The sequence below is a fragment of the Prinia subflava genome, chromosome 26, assembly GCF_021018805.1.
Source record: "Prinia subflava isolate CZ2003 ecotype Zambia chromosome 26, Cam_Psub_1.2, whole genome shotgun sequence".
Lineage (NCBI taxonomy): Eukaryota > Metazoa > Chordata > Aves > Passeriformes > Cisticolidae > Prinia > Prinia subflava.
Genome location: NC_086272.1, coordinates 2,324,849 through 2,347,929, shown reverse-complemented (window position 1 = coordinate 2,347,929; position 23,081 = coordinate 2,324,849). Strand labels below are relative to the sequence as shown.

Genomic DNA, 23,081 nt, shown 5'->3' with positions numbered 1-23,081 from the left:
TAAGACACAGATGGAAATATTGTGGGTCATTGCTGGGGACACTGTAGGACATGGATGGGGACATGGTGGGCATGGGGCCTGGGACATGGACATGGGTGGGGACATGGCTGTGGATAGGGATATTGGGCATGGGGGGGTCACAGACACAGATGGTGACATGGGCATGTATGGCCATGCATGAGGACATGAGGGACGTGGCCATGGATGGTGTCAAGTGGCCTAGGGGACAAGTCCGTGGGTGTCCATGTCCATGCCATGAGGTTTGCCATGACCAAGGACAACACATCCCCACCACCACCACGATACTGTCCCCTTCATGCTACCGTTAATTCCCTGCTCTTCCTCCAGATACCTTGCAGAGTGTCCCCATGTCCTGGTGGCCCGTGTCCCTCAGGCCAGTCCCACCAGTGGCTCCAGCAGCAGCCAGATCCCGTCCTCGGCACGCAGGATCAGCTCGGGCTTGCGGCGCGGGGGTGGCCTCGCTGCGTCCCTCGGCAGCACAAACCGGGCCAGGGTCAGTGCCACTACCACCTTCATCTCAGCCATGGCAAAGCTCTGCCCGATGCAGTTCCTGCCACCACGGCCCCACTGTCACTGTCACCCCACTGTGAACCCAGCCAGGGACAGGGGTGGCACTTGGGGACACTCCTGTCCCCTCTGCAGCGCATACCTGGGCTCAGCAGAGAAGGGGATGAAGGATGATGGGGACTGTCCCTTGCTGTTCTCTGGGCTGAACCTCAGGGGGTTGAACACCTGGGGGGACACCGACACCGTCATGCTGAGGGGACACAGCTGTCACCACCATGGTGACAGGGACACCTCGTAGCCTGGCCCTACCTTGGGCTTGGGCCAGAGGTCTGGGTTGTGGTGGGTCCCATAGATGCTCATCAGGCAGATGACCCCTGGTGGGATGGGAATGGCCACTTTAGGGACAGCAGATGAGGGTGGGTGGTGACACAGGGGACACCCTGGCCATGCCATACCCTTGGGGATGACACGGCCATCACGCAGGGGGATGTCCTCGGTGCAGTGCTGGACACAGCAGTGACAGGAGGGTGCAGCCGAAGGCTCTCCTTGATGCACATGGTGGTGAAGGGCAGCTGGGACAGTCCTCCCTGGGGACAAGCAGGGGTGGCACCGTGTCCCAGAGCCACATGGCCAGGGGTGGCCCTGGGGACATCTCACCATTCAATGTCTGCAGTGTCCTTGCCAGCCAGGAGCTGCTGGACCTCCTGGCAGCACCTCTCCTGGTGCTCAGGGTGGCTGGCCAGGTTGTAGAAGAGCCATGCCAGGCCACTGGCCGTGGTGTCGTGGCCTGTGGGGACACTGGGTGAGTGAGGGGACACTGGAGTGGCTCCCCTGCAGTGGCACCTGGGAGCTCGTGCTCACCCTCAAACATGAAGGTGTCAGCCTCAGCTGCTATGTCCTCATCTGACAGGGTGTGGCCGTTCTCGTCCTGTGGGGATGAGATGAGCCCCGGGCCACCTGGGGCCACCAGTCTATGGCCAAATCCCACTCATGGCCACCACTCTACCCCCATGGCCACCACCCTACAGGCACCACCATCCTACTAGCCACCAGCTCTATGGCCAATGCTGCCCACAACCACCATTGTTCTCCTGTGGCCACCAGTCTATGCCCAACCTCCCTGTGGCTACCAGCACCCCACTGGCCACTGGTCTATGACCAAGCCTTCCATGGCCACCACCACCCTCTTGACCACCATCCCCCCATGGCCACCACCACCCTCTTGGACCTCCCTCAGGCCTCCATGGCCACCATCCCAGCCCCACCTTGGTGAGCAGCAGGAGGTCAATGAAGTCCATGCTGTGTCCCTGGTGGCCATCCAGCCAGGCCTGGTGGCCCAGGGAGGCGAGTGCGCGGTGCCGGCGCTGCACCACGTTGGCGGTGAAGGCGTGGACGGTGGCGCAGGCGCGGGCGAAGCGCCGGCTGTCAGAGGAGAGGCTGTAGAGCCACCACGGGTAGAGGAGTGGCCAGAGCTGGTGCCGGACCACCAACAAGCTCAGCTCCAGGATGGCCTGGAGGTACTCGCTGGGCTGCCTGCAGGAAATGGGGACAGCGGGGGACACCGTGGCCACCAGCATGGCCAACATTGGGGCCATTTGGGCCACTAGAATGACCAATGGGGACAATTGCAGGGCCAAGATGTCCCAATGGGGGCAATGGTGGGACCAGGATGGCCAACAGGGACAATGGCGGGGCCATTGGGGCCACCAGAATGACCAATGGGGACACTTGCAGTGTGGCCAAGGGGCAATGGTGAGACCAGGATGGCCAACAGTGTTGCCATGAATTTTCCTGGTTTACTGAGCGTTCATATTAAAGGAGAAATGTGCAGTTTCTCACGCTGGTGAATTGTAAACACAGGACCATGTTTTGTAAATATTGGCAATGTTATGAATTCTTTCTCCAAGAGAAGAGGAGGTTGAATGACAGCCTCCTGGACCAATGTGGTAGGAGAGGTGGGGATACCCTTCTCCAATCCATGGTCACCTTGCCACAGGTATATAATGGCAAAATAAACTAAGACCGGGGCTTCTGCCCTGCATGCTCTGTTGGACCCAGATCTGTGTCCCCAGTCTGTTTCCTGGCTAGGTCTCCACGGTGATACAACAGGGATGACGGCGGGGACATTAGGGCCACCAGAATGACCAGTGGGGACAATTGCAGGGCCAGGATGTCCAAATCGGGACAATGGTGGGACCAGGATGGCCAACAGGGACGATGGTGGGGACATTGGGGCCACCAGAATGACCAATGAAGACAAGTGCAGGATGGCCAGGGGGCAATGGTGGGACCAGGAGGGCCAACAGGGATGATGGCGGGGCCACCATGGCCCAATGATGGCCAGTGGGGGCCATGGTGGGGCCTATACGGTCACCGTGATGGTCAGCAGGGACCATGGTGAGGCCACCACAGCCACCAGGATGGTCAGTGGGGACAGGTGACACTCGCTCCTGGCAGTGGCTCTCGTGGCTGAAGATGCACTTCTGGAGCGTGTCCAGGGTGAGGAGGCTCAGGGGCTGCAGCACCTCCAACTCCACCGGCCCCCCGCCAGCTGCTGCTGCTGCCTCCCACTTGGCCTGTGAGGACGGACTGGGTCAGGGAGGGAACAGGGAGGGGGTCAGGGACAAAGGATGGGGGCAGGGGGTGAATTTGGGGGTGGGACAGGGGTGGGAGAGGGGGCAGAGTTGGGTTCGGGGTGTGGGACAGTACAGGATTTGGGATACAGGACGGGACTCGGGGTGCAGCAGTGGGTGCAGTCCAGAATTGTGGGTGCGGGACTCAGGATTTGGGGTGCAGGTCAGGATTTGGGGTGCAAGTCAGGGTTGGGGGTGCAGGTCAGAATTTGGGGTGGAGGTGGGGGACTCGTGCCCATCTCGGATCTCTCACGAGCAGCATGCGGGTGCTCTGGTTGAAGATTCCCAGGTAATTCCGGAGCACGTCCCCGTGGAAGGCGGGCGTCAGGAGCCGCCGGTGCCGCGCCCAGCGCTGCCCGCCGCTCACCAGTAGCCCCTCCCCTGGCAAGGGGACACCGGGGTCCGCCGAGGGCACCCAGGGGGGCTGACCCTGTCCCCCACCTCCCCTGTCCCTTGTGACACACCCGAATCCATCCTGGGGGCACCCAGGGGGGCTGACCCTGTCCCCCCTGCCCCTGTCCCATGTGACACACCCAAATCCATCCTAGGGGCACCAGGGATGTCCCCGTCCTCCACTGCCCCTGTGACACAGCCAGATCCCTCTGTGGGGCCACCCAGGGGTGCTGTGACACCCAGCTCCATTTGCAGGGCACCCAGGGGTGCTGTCCCCACCCTAGCCCCCTGCACTCACCCAGCCAGGCCTTGAGGAAGCCGTAGAAAATTTTGTCCTTGGGGACCACAAAAGCTGCAGGGTACAAGGACGGGGTGGGTAGGGATTCACTGGGGTGGCATCGGGTCCCCTGGGTGGGGACACTGGGGATGAGGCCACCCTGTCTGCACCCATTGACCCTCAGGTGGGGACCCTGGGATGGGGACCCTCTCTCAGCACCCATGGCCACTAAGGATGGGGGTTGGGGGAAAACCAGAGCTGGACATGGTGACACCTTTGGGTGGCCTTGGGGAACCCCATGGACAGGTTGGTGGCCACTCTAGGGTGGCATTTGGCCTTGCTGTGGTGACACCGCTGGGATTGGGTTGGTGGCCACTGCCTGGGCCCTGCCAGGTCTCTGTGCCAGCTGTGGTGATACTCATGGGTGGCCCTGGGGACCCATCTGGTGTCCCATGTCCTACCTGAGGCTCTGAGGAGTGGCCGGAGGGTGCTGGAGTGGAAGAGGCGCAGGACGGGCAGCCAGGGAAGCCCCCACCAAAGGCAGCCATGACGGTACCGGGCCACCAAGGTGTCCACCTGCTGGAGGCCCTGCTCCGTGCTCTGGCCCTGGGGACAACAGGGGACAGCTGTGTCACTGGGGGCACAGGTAGGCTTGGGGAGACGTGTGTGTCCTCAGAACACTGCCAGCCTTGTGGACATGTGTGTTTGTCCCCACTGTCCCCTGGCAGGTGCCACCACCTTCTCCTTGCTGTCCCCCCCAATTGCCACCACCCCATTCCTTCTGTCCCCTTGTAGGTGCCACTACCCTGTTCCCACGGTCCTCTTGCAGGTGCTGCCACCCCGTCCTCACTATCCCCCCCGCAGGGGCCATCCCCTCTGTCCCTTGACAGTTGCCACCACCCTGTCCCCCCGTCCCTCTGCTGGCACCTCCACCTCGTCCTCACTGTCCTCCCAAGTGCCACCATCCCATTCCTTCTGTCCCCTCGCAGGTGCCACCACCCTGTCCCTGCTGTCCCTTTGCTGGTGCCATATAGATATATGATCAAGGGCGAGGGCTGTTCTGTTGGAAACTTTTTCAAGTACTGCTTGGAGTCTGATGATCTGATTCAACAAATAAATCGGGGTATGGTGTCCCCAGGACCCATCTTGAGCCCAGGTGAACGGCCCATAAGTTTCAATGATTTCTTCTAGGGTCCATACTTTACTTTTCCACTTTTGGGTCCCCCCTATCTCAACTATGCTTCTCTTTTTCCGGTTAGTCTTTCTCAGGTCGTCATATACTGGAACTCCCAAATTTGATTCTGATCTCTTTATGAGTAAGAAGAAGGCAGGTTTAATAATTCCTATGGTGCAACTCCCAGCCCAGTCCCCTGGCAGTTTGGTGTAAGCTGTATTTCTGCAGATCCAAAAGAATTGTTCAGGAGCCTCCCCAAAGGTACCGCTTGTTTCTGGTGGACATTCCCAATATTTGGACACTTCTCTTTACTCCCCAAAAGGGATTTATCTCTTTATCAGCACGTTCATGCAGCCCATACCCTCATGACAGATGCACCCTTTCTCTTTCTTCTCAATGGACAAGTAACGATTAGGTTCTTGGGGAATGTACTTAGGGCCTAAAGTTTTTGTTATTAAATATCTTTTACAAGCTGTTTTTCCTACTGAGGTCTTATACTCTTCCCCTACCCTCATGATGCATTCTTCTCCAATTATTTTTGACTTCAGGTCCCACTGTTCTTTCCTTCTTGCCCGATCCCTGGCCCCCCACCCCTGTGCTCTGGGCAGGTTTACGGCCCCCTCCCAGGACTGCACCAACACAACACTTACGGCACATCTGGTGTGACCCAGGGGACCGGGCTCCTCGTGGACCCTGGTGCCAGCAGCGCCTGGGGACACCCTGTAAGCTTACACCACCCCCTCTACACCTAGGCTCTTTGCACTCTGCAAGGGCCTGGGCTGCTAAGCCCTGAGAGAGGGGCCTCCCCCTTTTTCTGTGTGTCACTCACTCTCTAGTTACCTCCACACACCCGGCGGGCGCCCCTCTTTATCCCCCTTGGAGGCACCTCAAGTACTCCTTATTTCCTCTCACTTGCCCCCATTCCCAGCCAGCCCCCTCAGGAGCCCAGAACCGCGGTAGTAAGGGGTCCACAGTCGCTTTGGGGTCTGAGCTGCCGGCCCCCGTCTCACTCACACCTCACTTGCCTCCTACTCCCACCACCGGTCTCACTCACCAGTCCGGTCTCAGGTTTAACCCCCTGAGGTCAGGGTGGTAAAATGTCTCTGCCCTTTCAGGAGTCACCAGCAGGATGCAAAGAAAAACACGGAGTCTTCAGGTTTTTAGTTTTTCAAGGTCTTGCTCTTTGTTTATTAGGTCTTATCTCTCAAGCTCTTCTCGTGCCCTGCGGAGCTCCGTGCAGCAGCAGGATCACACATGGACTCCTCCTGCCTGGGAGGGTCTTGACCTCTTATACTACATATTGCGTTTCCATTATTTACAATCAATCACCAATACCCAACACCTATGCTTAGACAGGTCATATCTGCTTTGACCCTATCCAAACGTGCCACCTTCACAGCAGAAATGTCAGACAAGAAGAAGAAGAAGAAGGACAGGACCACATCCCAAATCCTCCATTTTTTCTTCTCAAGCCCACACATCCAAAATACATTCACCCCCAGTGATAAACTAACTGCTATCTACTTCACACCCTGGTGACTTTTAATTCTTCCTGCAATGTAGGTAGTCTCTCCCATGGACTGAAGTCAAAGATCATGTCTCTCTGGGCTCTGTGCCAAGGTCTACAACCCCCCTGTACAGATCCCAGAACCCCTGTACATGTTCCAACCCCCCCTGCCTGGGTCGCAGACCCCTTTGACAGGGTCCCTGACCCTCCAGTGCGACCAGAGGGATGCCCTGGACTCCCAACAGTCCGGTGCTCCTGCGTGTCGCCGCTCTCCAGCCATCCCTTGGTCCAGGTGTATCCAGCTGTGCCTGGAGGCCCGGTAGGGTGGGTGCCTGTCCCATCCTCAGTCCTCTTTGGGTGTGGCCGATCCCGGATGAGGCCCCAGCTGAAATGAACGAGGGCAGGAGAGCAGCTCCTCTGAACCCCTTCATTAAGGGTCAGCTCGAGCGGGGGCCCGAGGGGTCGCGTGCACTGCCGCCGCTCCCAGTGGTGACACGGAGGATGAGGAGGGGTTCAGCTTTGTCTTCCGGCAGAGCTGGGACTTCTGTCCTCATGGGAGTGCACAGGAAGGCACTTTGCCTGCTCCAGGTCCAGGGTCTTTCCTCTAGTGTTGCTCTTTTGAACACAAGGTGGGACTGTAAAGATTACAAACTGGAACTGAGGGATAGTCCTATTCCTTCCTCAGCAAAAACTGTGATCTAATTTCTCTAAATACATGTTGGCTCATTTTCCTAGGGCTTTCTTCCTTTTAATGGTGCTAAATGTCTCTTAATTTGCATGAAGGCTTGGATGTCACTTCCCTCTTCATGGTCACAGGTGTCATCTTTGGGAACAGCAGAGGCAATACAAGGAGTTGAACAAACAGGAGGGGACACGAGAAGAAGATGACCAGAAATAACTGGTCACCAACCCCATCACCCTGGAAATGTAGGAACTTATACTTGGAACTCGTTTTCTACATCCCACACTGGCCAAGTCTGGTCACAGGAAGCAGGTCTGCTCTCTCTCTGCTGGGATGGGAGGCCACCTCACCCCACTGGAGCAGGGGACCAGCTGTACCCCGTGTCCCCAGCATGCCAAGCCTGGTCACAGAAGGCCAGGTCTATGCACTGGGGTCTCAGACGTGGTCTGCCTGCTGCTGGCATGGGAGGCCTTCCCTCCTCTACCCTGGAGGCCGGGTCTGCTCACCAAAATGATCAGAGTAGTGGTATTTCACCGAAGGCTGCGACACCAGCAGGAGGTCATCCCACACTGTTGAGAGTGCACCAGGCTTGACAGGGTCTTCTTTCCCCACTGATTCTGCCAAGCCCCTTCCCTTGGCTGTGGTTTTATTGGATAGTAGGTAGGGGCTGTGGGAATCTCATTCTTCCATTCAGGTGCATGACTAATTAGATGATGAGGCATTTGGCTATTTATTGAGCATATATTTACCTATATGGTCCCCTTTCAAGTGTAGGTGGCCTGTCCACCTTGGTCAGATTCAGAATAATTTGGTCCTGATTAAGGGTTGAACATAGATGGCCTGTCCTGACTGCTTTCCTCACTTCTGTCTGTAAATTATATTTCCTCCCGAGGCAGGTCTGGTTGTTAGAACCTCGTACACCTCAGGGTACCTGGCCAAACCCTCCCACTGGGTGTAAAGATGGAATCCCTCATTAATTTCTACCTAACAGTTACAAAATTCCAACCTCACTAAATCAGTCTTCTCTCCAGCATTTTAGAGGTGCAGAGAAGGCTGATTTTAGAGGGTATAGGTGTAAAATTTGAGGCCAGGATTTTCTTCAAATCTGAACGATCAGATTATGTAGCCATTCATACACGGAGTGATTGTATCGACTGCACCATTGTGCAAATTTGTAGGTCTGACTTGAGGCAGACTCAAGCTCCACATAAACAGAAAGAAATAGTATAAAACTAAAATCAAGAATGAGAGAAAAGTCAGGGAAGACTCCTCGATAACTGCTGGCATCAGTCAAGGGGCTGAACCTCTCTTCTTCCCTATAAGGATGTCTGTTGGGTAAGAATCATGCTTGATGCACACTAATTGTTTCATTGGGGATTAGAGCTTGTCTCTGTATTCATTTGAGTGCAATTTTACACTCAGATACTATCACTGACACTCCTTGGACCTTAACCTGTCATGATTTAATATTAATAAATTAACATTAATTTAATAATAATTATTAATATTAATTATAGATTTATGATTATAAAATTAATAATTTATGTTATACCATAAACTGTGAGTCAAAAGTGTGAGTCTTTCCTAAGTGCTGGCAGTCACTGGCAGCAGGGAACACACTCTTATTTATAAAGGGGTAGAGCTGGGAATCCTTGGCTTGTCAGTGTCACAGTGGAATCCTTGGTTTGTCAGTGACACAATGAAATCCTTGGATTTTCAGTGACACAATGGAATCCTTGGATTTTCAGTGTCACAGTGGAATCCTTGGATTTTCAGTGTCACAGTGGAATCCTTGGTTTGTCAGAGTCACAATGGAATCCTTGGATTTTCAGTGACACAATGGAATCCTTGGATTTTCAGTGTCACAGTGAAATCCTTGGTTTGTCAGAGTCACAATGGAATCCTTGGATTTTCAGTGTCACAGTGGAATCCTTGGTTTGTCAGTGTCACAGTGGAATCCTTGGTTTGTCAGAGTCACAATGGAATCCTTGCCTCCATGCAGCCTTGCCTGTTGGTTCAATCATCTTCCATCATGTCACAATGATCTCCTTGGTTTGAAAAAGCTCCACTGTGATACAAAGGCCCCTTGGTTCCATGAGGTTCCACAGCATGACCAGAGTCTCCTGGGCCCATTTTTTTTCCCTGCTGTGTCACTGTGGCCCCTTTCTTCCACAAGAGCCCGCAGTGTCACGGTGGCCCCTTGGTTCCACGAGTGGGTGGTCTGGAGCTCTGGTACCCTCAGCAGCTGGAGGGACACCGTGACAGATCAGCCAGGCCTCTCAGCTCCCTTCTGCTCCTCAGCAGGCTCCTGAGCAGCTCCACTCCGAGCACAGAACTGCAGGAGCTCAGCACCCAGCTAACCTGTGCAGGGCATCCTCCTCTCCAGGGACACACAACACCACCTTCAGCTGCAGCTTGGAGCCCCAAGTGCTTCCCTCTGCCAGCAGCATCCACTGCTGCCGTGTCCTGCCCAGGGCTGCTGCTGCACCCTGAGGCCAAGGCTGGCTCTGGTGTCTCCTGATGAGGTTTTCCCCATTCTCTCCTGGAAAACTCGGACCAGAAGCAGTTTGGTGACACCTCAAATTCCCATTTCTTGTCTCAGGGACAAGCTCTGGCCTCGAGCGGTGAAATTGCACAACAGCTCGCCAGAGCCTCATTGTGCCAGTGAAAAACTGAATCTAATCTTCTGCTGAAAAACTCTTTATTCCAGAATGATGGCTGGCAGGTGGTGAGGAAGAGGAGAGCTCCTGGCTGGTCCCTGCACAGCTCTCCACGTCCTCCTGCTGGTGCTGTTGGTCTTGGGCGAGCTGCAGATGCAGTGGGCACACCTGAAAGAGGCCCAGAGGCCCAGCTCAGACAAGCCCACACTTGAGGAGCACCCGCAGCCCCACGGCACAGGCTGTGCCCCCACACAGCCCCCACTCCAGCCCTGGCAAACCCTTTGTCCGTGTCGGAGGGGAAGGAAGAGGCTCCCAGACTGGCCCTGAGCAGATCTCAGCGCACTGACCCCTTCTCCACAGGCTGTGCCTCAGCAGGAGGCTGCTGCTTACCCAAGGCTCTGAAGAACTCTTCTACTCGAGCTCCTTGGAAGCCCCACGCACAGAGAGCAAACTCTCCCGACACCTACAGCCCTTCCAGCTCCTCCACTGATGTTCTGCCTGCACACAGGGTGGGAGAAGGGGGTCACATGGAGCAAAAGGACCCCTGGATGTCAAGGCAAGGAGATGTCTCTTCAGAGACCCTTAATTGCACCAGAGGACATTGGGGGCATGAAGCTCTTGCTGTGGGCTCTGAAAGAGAGTCAAGTGTGGGGCGAGGAGGGAGGCACCCCAGTGAAGTGCATTTGTGAAGGCCAAGAGAGAGAAAATACAAGTGTGTGCCCATGTCAGAGTCCAGGGCATCTCTCTGACTACCCTGGAGGGTCTGGGACCCCAGCAGAGGGGTCTGGGACCCGAGCAGGAGGTTTGGAACCTCTACAAGGGGGTTGGAAACCTTGGCACAGAGTGAAAGAGGAATTACAAGTCTCAAGAGTGTGAAATGAGTAGTAGTTGGTTTATCACAGGGTGAAAAGGCAGAATTTGGGATTTCTTAGAATGGAGACTGGAGAGCCAAGATGGAGGAATCAGGGCGTGGACCTGTTCTTCTTCCTTCTTGTTCTTGCCCTCCATCTTCTGCAGTGCAGGGTCACAAGGGATTGGTTTAGAGTGACATGGTTAGGGTAGGTGATAGGTATTGGCAATTAGTTGTAAATAGAGAATGCATTGTGGACCATGGTTGGGTCAGAGGAATGGTACAAAAGGGTTAGACCTCCTGACCAGAGGGGAGCTGCCACAAGTTCTCTGCTGCAGCAGGAACCTTGGCAGAGCACAGAGAGAACTGTGAGATGAGAAAGAATAAACAACCTTGGAAAACCAGAACTGGCAACTCCTGACTCTTCTTCTGCTTCTGGCGCCAGGTGTTTCAGAGGGCAAAAGACACTTTACCACCGAATCTCGGAGACAAGAATCCGAGATGCCCTCAGTGGGGAGAGGGAGAGGGAAGGAAACAAGCAGAGCACCTCAAAGTGCTGCTTGGGGAAAAGTGTCGTGTTGCAGAGGAGCCTGAGGCTTTGCAGAGGCAGGGAAAGCCCATTTTACCTGCCCAAGATTCCTGCTGGGCTCAGCGTTGAGTTCCCTCCACTCTGTCTTCTTTTCTGGTGATGCAAGCAGACTCAGCACACAGTCCAGGCCTTTCCTTGAGTGCTGTGACAGCCGCTCCCCTTCTGCTCCAGGAGCCTGCTGGGTATTCAGAGAGGAGATGTGTTGTGGTGTGGATTTTCTGCTTTAAGTTTTCAAGCTAGCTTTATATTTCATTTGTGTGTTATGATTTAAATTATACATGTTATGTGTCATTTCTCTGTGTCCCTGCCTCTGTTTCTAGAACCTTCCTTGCCAATCTTCCCTAACTTGATATATCATTTGCTGTTTCATATCATTACACTGCTTTTGCTATTCCCATTGGATTTAGTTCTGTATTCCCTGCCCTAGACTCTTCCCTGAGTGCATTCTCATTGGTTGTTTGCTTTGTATCGCCCCGTCTATAAAACCCACGGTGAGACCATGTGCTCCCTGTCTTTGGGGTCCAGCTTTTAGTTGTTATGCTTCAGTTATACCTGTAATAAATCTCCTTAGTTTACCCCAAGACCTGTCTCGCCTCTGATACACCTCTGAGCCCCAAAAGCAACTGCCGAGACCACCGAAGTCCAGAGCGGGGAGGAAACGTCTCCCCGGGGGGAAATGTGTCGCATCCCGATGCTGCCTTGTGCGTCCTGGGAAACGCACACCGCAACAGAGATGACTCCATTCTTTGAAAGCATCACAAAACTGTCCCTCAGAACTCTCCCTCTCTGGAGGCATGCTGCGAGCACCAGCAGTGCAGCTGCTGTTCAGCCCTGGGGACAAAGCTCTGCTCAGTTCAGTCCATCACTGGGCTGAGCTGCTGCGTTCCTTCCTGCACCAAATCCAAACCACCACGTGTTGCCTGCCCTTGCCCAGGCACGGGAGAAGCAGCTCCCCCTGCCCAGCTCTTGGAGTGGAGCTGATTTTAGCAGCAAGCTCCAGAGCTGTGTCAGTCGTTGCGGTGTGCCAGGAAACCTTCCCGCAGGCCAGTGGCCGCTGGCTGGAGTCAGCCAGACAAGGCTGCTTTGCCCAAGCAGGCCATGGACTGACAGGGATATATATTCCCACCTCTGGATGGGAAATAGCGCTGGAATCCTTCAGGGGCGTTTGAGTGGATTGAAGATCAATCCCAGTGCCTACCTGCAGACAGCTCTGGTCCGTGTCCCTGCCGGGAGCTGTTCTCTGCAGGATGATTGATTTTTTCCTTAGACTCCCTTTGGACATTTCACTCTTGGCAAGGGCAGCACTCAGGGCTTGAGCCTTCTTTCTCCATTCAAGTTCTCCATTTTCCCTCTGCTTCAAAGTAGCAGCCACAAGCTCCAGCTCTTCCTTCATGGCTTCCCTCTCAGCTTCTCTTCTCATTTGGTTTAATTCCTTCCTTTTCAAGGAAGATGCTTGCATTAAATTCTTCTTTTCCAGCATTCTTATCTGCTCCTGGTACAACCTGATTTCCCTCTCCCTTTCTGACAGGTCGGCAGTCATGCCAGCGAGATGGCCCTGCAAAGCTTTGGCCTCTGCTGCCTCTTGCTGGAGCATCTCCATTTCCTTTTCCTGTGATTCCAGTTTTTCTTTTTTAATTTGAAAGATGGATATGATGGTCTGGAGTTCTTCTTGAAGGGCACAATTCCTTTCCATGGCTGAGTTTGCTCGGGTTTCAGAGGCTGTGACTGATTCTTCCAGAAGTTGGATCCGACACTCCAGTTTTTCTTGATTTGCCTGCAGACTGTCCCGTTCGTGCTCCAAAACAGGGAGAAGAAGAGTCAGTGATTGTGTCTCTCTTTGCTTTTCAGCACGGGCTGCCCCTCCTCTCCCTGCCTCTCGGGATGCTGCAGATCTTTCCCGGGCCCCCCTTGTTGCTGCATCTTTGCCAGCTCCCTCAGCCTGTCCCAGGTCCCTTCCTGCCCTTCCCCAACCTCTTGGAGCCTTGCTCAGGTGTTCCTTTGGGGAGGAACAGAGCTGCAGGTGTGGGCACTGAGAGCTGCAGCTCCAAGGGCAGAAAGCTCCAGCAGGGAGGCAAGTCAGCAGCCTCAGGCCTGACTGGGTTTGACACGGCTGTGACATCTTTTCCTCCCTGTTCCAAAGAATGCAGTGAGGAAAGTGTAACTGGAGAAAGGAGCTCCTTGGAGAGAGTGAGAGAAGGCCCCCAAACAGCAAAGAAATGGCCCCTCATGGTATCTGCCACTCTCACCAGCACATCCTTCCTTTCCTTCTCCGTGCTCTCCAGTTTGCTCTGCAGACATGCCACCTCCTGGTGAAGGGTCATGGCCTCTTCCTTTCTTGCAGTGGCCTCTTCCCTCAGGGCAGTTTCTAGAGAGTTCTTGCGTTCTGCCCTCTCTATGGCTGCACCAGGGAGGGGGGAGAAGGGGCAAAGCAAAGCAAAGGCAAACTGATGTGCATCCTGCATCTCTGCCTGGCTGTGTTTGCCGGGCCCTGAGCCCACAAGGGCTCCCACAGCTGACAGGAATGAGGGAAACTTCTGGGCAGAGGAAAAAAAAACAAATGAAAAGGGCAGGGTTGAGAGGAAGAGGAAAGTGTGTTTGCTTTTAGGCTTATGCAGAGCAGGCAGTCAAAGAGAGAGAGAGGAGCTGGGGGGAGCCTGTCCAGCCCTGGCACAGAGAGCCAAGAGCCTGGAGGCTCTGGGCTGGCCTGGAGTTTGGAGGAGTCAAGGCAAGGAATCGTCCAGCTGCAGTTCCTCGGCAGAGGCACGGCACCTGAAAGGCAGCAGCTCTGCAGGTGCTCACTGGTGGCACAGCCAGGTGCACTGCCAGCCACGGGGTCTGCCTCCAAAAAAAGCTTTCAGTGGCCCTGCTTGGGATAAGTCTGCTGGTGGTTTTTCTCCTCCGCCATCTCAGGGCACTGCAGTTTTGCTCTGCGTGGCACCAGAGATCCCCAGTGGTGAGAAATGGGGCAGTGGGAGAGGAGAGGAGAGGAGAGGAGAGGAGAGGAGAGGAGAGGAGAGGAGAGGAGAGGAGAGGAGAGGAGAGGAGAGGAGAGGAGAGGAGAGGAGAGGAGAGGAGAGGAGAGGAGAGGAGAGGAGAGGAGAGGAGAGGAGAGGAGAGGAGAGGAGAGGAGAGGAGAGGAGAGGAGAGGAGAGGAGAGGCTGTACCTTCCTGTCTTTCAGCCAGCTGTTTTTGCAGCTCCTGATTGCAGGCACACAAATAGTCCCTCTGAGCCTGCGTCGTGCTCAGCTGCAGCTTCAAGGCCTGAATCTTCTTCCTTGCATCATTCTGGGAGAGGTAAGAGGAGCAGAATCACCTCACGGGGCCACTGCTGGCAGGAGACAAAGGGCTACAAACACTAAGGCAGAAATCGCCCAGGTGGGAGAGGGCAGCTGGACAGAAGTGGTAGATATGACTCTGATCCTCCTGCCTCCCCCGGCAAACCCCCTCCAAGGACTGCCACCCAGGCTGGCATTGGTGCTCTGCCTGCCCAGCAGTGGGACAGGATTTCTGGGTGCACTGGGCACACGTTACCAGGTCCTTCTGGGAATGCTCCAGGTGCTGCCACAGGTCTTGCAGGGCTGCTTCCACTGTGTCCACCGTGAGCTCTGCGGGGTCATCCCTGGCCTGAGAAGCAGTTAGGCCCACAACATGACCCTCTTCTGAAAAGAGAAGCCGTTCTGGTTCAAGATTCAGTGCCAGGGTGTACAACAGACCAAGCCTCTTCCTGGCCAGAGGGTGGCAGTGCCTTTGTCACTGTCCCAGAGCCGCCCTTGCAGCAGGGCCTGTGTCACATCATTCATTTGATGACCACTGGTGCCAGCACTGCCCCAGGGACAGCTGCACGGGCCCTGTGGCTCGACAGGGCTCGGGCCCTTTTCCCTCCTGGTGCTGATCATTTCTCCCTGTCCAAACACAGACCTGTGACCCTGCAGGGCTGTCAGGCTGCCAGGACTTGCCAAGGCTGGGGCCAGCCTAAAGGCTGAAAGGCTGAGCCTGTCACCCCAGGCTGACCATGGCCGCTGGTCACTCCCCCTGCTCTCCCACAGCCTCTGCACCTCTGCCAGCCCAGCCCTGCCACGCTTGCCTGAGCTGCGAGTGACCAAGTGGCTGCTGTCCCTGACCATGCGGTGGACAGCCAGGAGCAGTCTGTCCAGCTGGCACTGGGCTGTGCGGTGGGCACCGCTGGCCTGCTGGTGCTGTGTGGCCAAGGCCTCTGCTCTGTCCTCGGAGCTGCGGAGCCTCAGACGCAGCTCCGAGACCTCGGCCTGCAGCAGCTGCACCGCGTCCCTGCAGCGCCGTTCGCCTGCCCGGGACTCCTGCAGCTCCTGCAGCAGCTGCTCCTCTCGAGTTGCCTGGGCAGCATCCTTCTGCTGCACTGCTTCCTGCAGGGAGCGGATCTGCAACAGGGATGCACACAGCCTCAGGGGCAGGGCTGCTGCTGGGGTAGCAGAGCAGCAGGAGGGTGAGGAATGGGGGAGAAATGACTTCAAGCAAAAAACTGTAGATTTCATGTCTGAGATATTTTGGTTTGTGAAATTTCCCAGGCGCTTTGCTCTACACAAAAAGAAATGTTTTGCTAACTATATCTATGTTATTCCTTCCTTTTAGAGGAGGGACTTCTTGATGGCCCTCTGGCTTGACCAGTGTGGTTGAAGAGGTGTTTACTTTGCCACCCAATCATATTGGTCTCTGTAAATAGTAGATAAAGAAATCACACTTTGAATAAACACCTTTTTCCAGCCTTCTGAGAATTCACGGCATCTGTGTGGTTCATTTCGTGTCCTACAGCAACAAAAAACCACACTGGACACAGAAGGGGCAAAGCCAAGGATTCCAACGGGGACAAAGACCAAACAAAGCAAGGGAGGCAATGGGCATCCTTGGTGGGGCAGCTCAAACACGGGATGGACTGGCTGTGCTGGAAGAGCCCTCCCCAGCCTGCCATAACCACGCCTGTGTTCCCCACATTGCTCAGTGCCCAGCCCAGGCACCAACTCCACTGCTAAGAGGGATGGAGGAGCTCCAAAGGAGTCTGCCCCTGCTTCTCCTCTGAGAGTTCCTGTTGCAGGAGAGAACAGGGAAAAACCTCATCAGAAGACACCAGAGCCAGCCTTGGCCCCAGGGCGCAGCAGCAGCCCCGGGCAGGACATGGCAGCAGTGGATGCTGCTGGCAGAGGGAAGCACTTGGGGCTCCAAGCTGCAGCCGAAGGTGGTGTTGTGTGTCCCTGGAGAAGAGGATGCCCTGCACAGGTTACCTGGGTGCTGAGCTCCTGCAGTTCTCCTATGCGGTCTGAGAGGAGCTGCTCACCCCAGTGAAAAGCAGAATGGAGCTGAGACACCTGCTTGACCCAGGCCAGGTTGTTTCCTTCCAGGTTTCTGAGGCTCCATTCCTTCCCCTTCAGAGTTAGAGTTGGCCTGCAGAGCAAGGCAACAGATGGCCAGGAGAGACTTTGGTGTCCCTTGGGCTCCTCAGAGGGGAATCTGGCTCAGATCAGAGATCACAGGTTTAAGATTGTTCTGCCCAGCAAAGCAATCAGGATGCCAGGCTGACCCAGCTCCCAAAGGGTTCGAGGTACCAGACCCAAGGTGGAGCTGATGGATGTGTCCAGCTCCTTACACTGCAGCTTGGGCAGGGTTAAGACACCAACCTAACAACACAACAGCCCTTAGAGGGAAAGAGCTACTCCAAAAGCCTTTGTCCTCAGGTGTGAAAAAGGCATATTATATGGCTCTATGCAGATATTTATGTATTATGCTAGATTGAAAAGTTATTAAAGTATTAAGTATTAACATTTGAATAATATAGTGAATGGAGTTTTGTAATTAACATTAAGCTTTAGTAATCAAAAATAAAAAAAACCTATGCGTGTGAGATTTTTTAGCTCAAGAGAAAGAGAAGATAACCAGGAAATTCTTTGCACAGAGATAACAATTGCAGAAACCCCTAAATTTTCCAGAGGAAAGAGATTTATGGCTTCCTAATCAACAGAAACAACCTCTTCAAGCCTGACTTAGACTCAAAGGTGCCTGGGGGATTAGCAGAAAGTTTTTGACAAGTACCAGGCAAAATCTCTTGTGTTAAACAAAATATGCATAATCATGGGGTGACTCCTCTTAAGGGGTAAATTCTCTTTTAATGTTGTCCTTCTCCTGCTGACTTTTGTTTATGGAGAGGGGACCCAGCCCGGGCTGTAACTCTTTGCTATTATTGTCTCATAATTTGTCCTAACTCTAAATTGTTTAACCTTTATTATTATATTTGTATTACTATTTTTTATATAACCATTTCTTAATTTTATTAAATTTTCATAAATTTCAAAAGCGAGTGATTGGCGTTTATTACATCAGGGAAACTGAGGGCTCCAAAGAAATGAAGCACAACCTCCAGGGAATGAAACACATCAGCACGGACAGTTCAGAACTCTGCCACTCAGGAAATGCTGGCAGGTGCAAAGCTCAGAGAGAGGGAATCCATTCATCACAAGGCAGCGTCCCACAGGATTTCATTTACCTGCCTTTTTCCCTCTCCAGAGCCTCACTGCCATCTTGCTGAGCTTTGTGCACAATCGGTTTCTGGCACTCTCTGAAGGCTGCCAGCCGAGCTGTCAACTCTTCCACCTCAAGTCAAACAGAGCAAAGCAGTCAGAGGCTACAGCCTGTCCCTGTCAGCCACAGCAGACACTGTGAGCAAAGGCAAAGGACAACTTTCCATTTGTCCCCGTCATTATTGTTTTAAGGGTGGCACGATAATAACGACACGACTCTCAGCTTATTACAGCAAGTGGAGAGCAATCTTGGTTCTTCAAAACCCTCTTTTTATGCAGTGTTTTGGTACAATGAAAATGACCGGTCATTTAGAGCCTACACCTCTTTGTAAACATCTTTGCCACTGAACAGGTTAGAAAAACACCACCTGCTAACTGTTTTTCACCTCCCAAGGATTGTTTGGGTTCCTCCTTTGGATTTTCCCAGGCCAGAATGAGAGAGTTGCTCTCTTGTCTTTTTAGCAAGTGCCCAAAGCCTAAAATCTGAGCACTGTCAGTTCCCACATGTCCCTGTCCTGAAAGGACCAGGCTCACACTGGATATGGACAACTTGTTTTGAACTCTCGTTGGGTCACCAAGGGCACCTGGAAAAGCACCTCAAAAGCCAGGCCAGCAGGAAGGGGCCAGCAGAAATCCATGCTGGTGCTTGCTGCTCAAGAGCCCAGAGGACCAACCCTGCTGTCCAGGGCAGCAGCTGAGATCCAGCAGATCCCTAAGTGTCCTTCAGAGCAGCTGCCACGCTCACAGCGTGAGGCAGCCCCAGGGATCACCCCCTGAGCTGCTGCTCTGCCATGGCAAGGCCAGAAGGGCACAGAGCACCTGCTGGATGGCTGCGGTGCCACTGCTGTTCCACTCACCTGCTTTTGCAGAGCCTCCCTCTGCTCAAGGAAGCGATTCATTTCCTCTTTGATGCCTGCTAGCTGGAGATTGCTTGAGTCCTGCCTGGCAGCAAGCTTTTCTCTCGGGGTCTGCAGGAACAGGCAAGAAAAGAGCACAAATGACCAAGAAGGAGCAGGGAAGAAGGCCCCAGAGAGCTGGGGAAAGCAGCAAGCAGAGACACTGCTCCCCTGAAGGCAAAACTCTGCTGAGGGGGTGGTCTCCATCTGCGCCTTGGCATGAGCAGCGTGGGCCATGGCAAGTGCCAATATCCAGGGGTTGTTGGCAGCAGCAAGGTTAAAAGTCAATGTCCAAAGGCCACTGGCCTTTGCTGAGTCCAAACCCCAATGTCCAAAGGCCACTGGCCTTTGCTGAGTCCAAACCCCAATGTCCAAAGGCCACTGGCCTTTTCTGTTTCAAACCCTGATGTCCAAGGGTCTTTGGCCTTTGCTGGTCCAAACCCTGATGTCCAAGGGTCTTTGACCTTTGCAAGGTCTAAACCCTGATGTCCAAGGGTCTTTGGCCTTTGCAAGGTCCAAACCTCAACGTCCAAGAGCTGATGGCAGCTGCAGAGTCCAAATCCCAAACATTCCGTGGGCTGTTGACGGTTGCCAGGGTCCAAGCCCCAACATTCCAGGGGCTCTGGGAGAGCCCTTCCCCTGGCTCTGCCCCCATCCCAGCTCCCTGCTGGCCCTGGCACTTGCCCTGGCACCCCCCTGTCCCCACAGCTCCTGCCAGGAGCTCCAAGCTGCAGCTCCAGACAGCGTCAGTTTTACAGATCAGCATTGCCAGGACAGCAGGGTTTCACCCACATGCTCCTTAGGGATGCACTCAGTTCCTGAGCCACAGGAGTTCTTGTGTCTTCCCTGACAAAGGGGAGACGTAAGAAGAAGCCTAAGAAGGTTCTTACTGGTTAAAGAGATTCATGGAAAGGAAAACTTTGGGTTTAGAATAGCCACGTGAGGAGGAAAAATGGTGGGTTAGTGTAATAAACACCAATCACTCGCTTTTGGGATTTTTGGAAATTTAATAAAAATAAAAATGGTTATTAAAAAAAAAGTAATACAAATACAATAATAAAAGTTAAACAATTTAGAGTAGGACAATTTATGAGACAATAATAGCAAAAGAAGGTAGCCCGGGCCACAGCCCCTCCCACTTCCAGACAAAGGCTAGTCAGGAGAAGGGCACCTAGAGAGAAATCTCTCTCTTTTTCAGGAACCTCCTCATGACTATGCATATTTTATTTAAAACAATCGTTTTCAGCTGTTACTTGTCTTTCAATTCTTTAGCATCTGCGAGTCTGGTTTAAGTCCTTGAAGAGGTTGCTTCTGTTGATAAGGAAGCCATAAATTCTTCTTCACTAGAAGATTTAGGAGTTCTTGTAACTGTTATCTCTGTGCAAAGAATTTCTTCTCTCTTTCTTGAGCTAAAAAGAATATCTCACACACATAGCTTCTATTTTAATTACTAAAGCTCAATGTTAATTACAAAACTACATTCACTATATTATTCAAATGTTAATACAGCATAACTTTTCTACCTAGCATATCATATATAGTAAATATCTGCGTAGAGCCACACAATATGCCTTTTTCACAGTTAGGATCTTTTGAAATTTCCATGGTGCAAAGAGCTGTAATGTTTAAGGCTCATAAAAATAGATTTAGAATCCTGAGACATCCAAGAGTGGATTTTTCTTTTCTCTCTTTGGCAATATAACAGATCTAGGCAGAAGCAAAGTCTTGCTGACTACATTTTTTTGGTTTAGGGCAGATTTAGGGAGGAAATTTCTGAAGGGCTCTTTTTAGAATGCAAATTCAAGTAGCCCCTCCCCTCTGTGGTTTGGGAGACAAAAGTTGCTTTCAAGAAAAATGGAAAAACCTATTTATTTAATAAGCAAAGTACTCACAAACATGGAAAAATGAATACTATTAAACAATGGAACATTTCATTGTTTTGAAGAGATAGCAAATTCAGAGATAATCTTTTTTTGTGAGGTATAGCTCGGTTTGCTCAGTCTCTTATCAGACTTTTTGCACTGGAAAATGTTGCATCTCAGGCACTGATGGGTCACAGGTGTGAGCTCCTGATGTTTTTTTGGCTTTTCAGTCCAGAACAGGTTTGAACAGTTCCAGGAAAAAAGACACAGTCTTGGGAAAACTTTCTTTGCCATAGCTAATGAGGAAAACCAGTGAAAAAGAAAAAACCTCCCCTTTATTTTCTTCTGCTGCCTGCGTTGCAGACAACACAGTCTATGAGAAGGAATGGGAGGGAGCGAGTGCAGTTTCTGCAAACAAACTGTGCTTTTTCTCCTTCTTTCTCTGCTCTGGGAACCAGCCTTAGAGGTGCAGAACTTTATATTTTTTATATATATTTTTCACTGTCATCTCTGAGAGTGCTCCTGGGAGCCCCAGGGAGGATTTTTGCCCCCATTCCATGGCAATCCTTTCCTGAGCAGTGCACAAACCCTCTGGGGAAGAGCAGAGCTGCACCTGCCTCCTCCAGGGCCCCTCTCTGTGTCAGGCAGAGCTCACCCAAGCAGGTGATTTTTTTTTTTAAATTTTTTTTCTATTTTTGTTTTTTTGTGGATTTCTGGGGGGTATTTTGAGGGATGTTTTGGGGATTTTTTGGGGATTTTTGGGGGGGTTTTAGGGTTTGGGGGAGATTTTTGAGGGATTTTTTTGGGGATTTTTTGGGGATTTTTTGGAAGGGTTTGGGGATTTTGGCGGGATTTTTTGTGGATTTTTTTGCGATTTTTGGGGATTTTTTTGATTTATTTTTGTTTTGATTTTTGATCAATGGCATTTTGATCAATGCCATTGATTGATCCACACCAACCCCAGCTCCCGGGCCCTGCTGGGGCTGCGCTGCCCTTGGGCCCTGCGCTCACTTGTCCAGAAAGGAAAAATCAGCACTCAGCTCATGGCCTCTTCTGGCTCAAGGGGGATTTTCAAACAAAGAGATTGGAAGGAAGGGAGAATCCCGCCCCAGCCCCAGGACTGAACAAAAAATCCAGGACATCAAAGATGTTGAGCCAATTGATAGGAGCGATGGGTGCTGTTATAAATGACAATATAATATTGGCTTTTGCAGTTATATATTAGCTTTTGCATGTTGCTGTTAATCACAAATATTTGATATAGTACAACTTATAATTCCTTTTAACTTCTTGTTGGTATAACATAATCTATCAGTTTATGTATGCACCATGTAGCTTATATAAATAGTAACTTGATAAACATATCACAGGCATTAGCAAAATATTAAAATAGAGATTATACAATGTTAAAATGCTTTTATGTAACTAACTCAAAGAACGGTATAAAAAAATTATGTTGTTTCTCCCACCTGCAGACTGGCCTCTCCAAGTTATAACCATGACAAAAAACCAGAGCCTTGGAAGAGAATTTATTTTAAGAGACTCCTTGTTATCAGGGAGTGTGAAGCAACAAGATGGAACCAGAAGAAGAAATAAAATATATTGACCTAATCTACAGGATGCCACACAAGCAAGTCAGAAGTTAAAACCAAAAAAAATGTTCCTAGAACATCAAACACTCACAAGAATTTTAGAATAATGTATAAACTCATGAATACGCATGTACCCCCAGTGATGTAACAGCATATAGAGAACCTTGTTTTAAGCTAATGCTGAGTCTTCTGGCTGACCAACAAAAACACCCCAATGCTGGACACAGTCCCTTTTTGCCTCTTATTTAACTTTTCAAAAATTTAAAGAGTGAACTTTGTTTATCTTGTGTTTGCAGCACATGAAGAACAACCAAGCACTGTCTGCTCAAACTTTGTTAAATCATTTAAACTTTGCTCAATTCTCTCTACACCCAGACATTGCTCTCAAAGATTTTTAAGCTGAAGGCAATATAAATTTCTTCTTGAAACATTTGTAGGAACTAAACTTGCTGTTGAAACTGAATGTTTTTTTGCACATTTCAGCAATGTAATGTTCACAGACCGAGTGAAGAGCAGCATCTCCCCCTGCTGATGCTCAAAAATGGGCAAGAAAATAAAACTCCATAGTCAGACAGCTCCAAAGCAGGTGTTTGGTTTATTCAGCACTGGGAGTGAGGGGGATCTCTCTGCCAAAAACTCACTCAATTTTCTTTAGCCTTCAGTTACATTTTAAAAGTCCTACCATGCAACTCACAATTGCACATATTATTAGCATACTCATATTTGCATAAAGCTGCATCCTTCTGTGGTGGTCCTCAGTCTTCTGGTGGTCTTTTGATGAAGGCTTCTGTAGTCTTCCTCACGTTTGAACCTCTTGCCTCTATCTTCAGCCCATGCCTGGTGTTTCTTGTTTTTCAGTCTAACTTGTTTTTAGCTAATTTGCAGTTCTCAAA

General features: G+C 51.9%; 1 protein-coding gene across 1 annotated transcript; it reads right to left on the bottom strand.

Moving 5' to 3' along the window:
• Nucleotides 1-390: 390 nt before the first annotated feature.
• On the bottom strand, nt 391-18,737 carry LOC134562194 (cytochrome P450 4F3-like). The gene is given in 18 exon segments (XM_063419617.1): nt 391-571; nt 671-753; nt 838-902; nt 984-1,034; nt 1,037-1,128; nt 1,186-1,315; nt 1,390-1,456; nt 1,794-2,057; nt 2,973-3,104; nt 3,415-3,542; nt 3,853-3,906; nt 4,293-4,437; nt 13,540-13,691; nt 14,458-14,578; nt 14,825-14,917; nt 15,415-15,690; nt 16,870-16,941; nt 18,696-18,737. Coding segments are annotated over 18 exon segments (2,148 nt in total).
• Between the last annotated feature and the right edge of the window lie 4,344 nt (nt 18,738-23,081).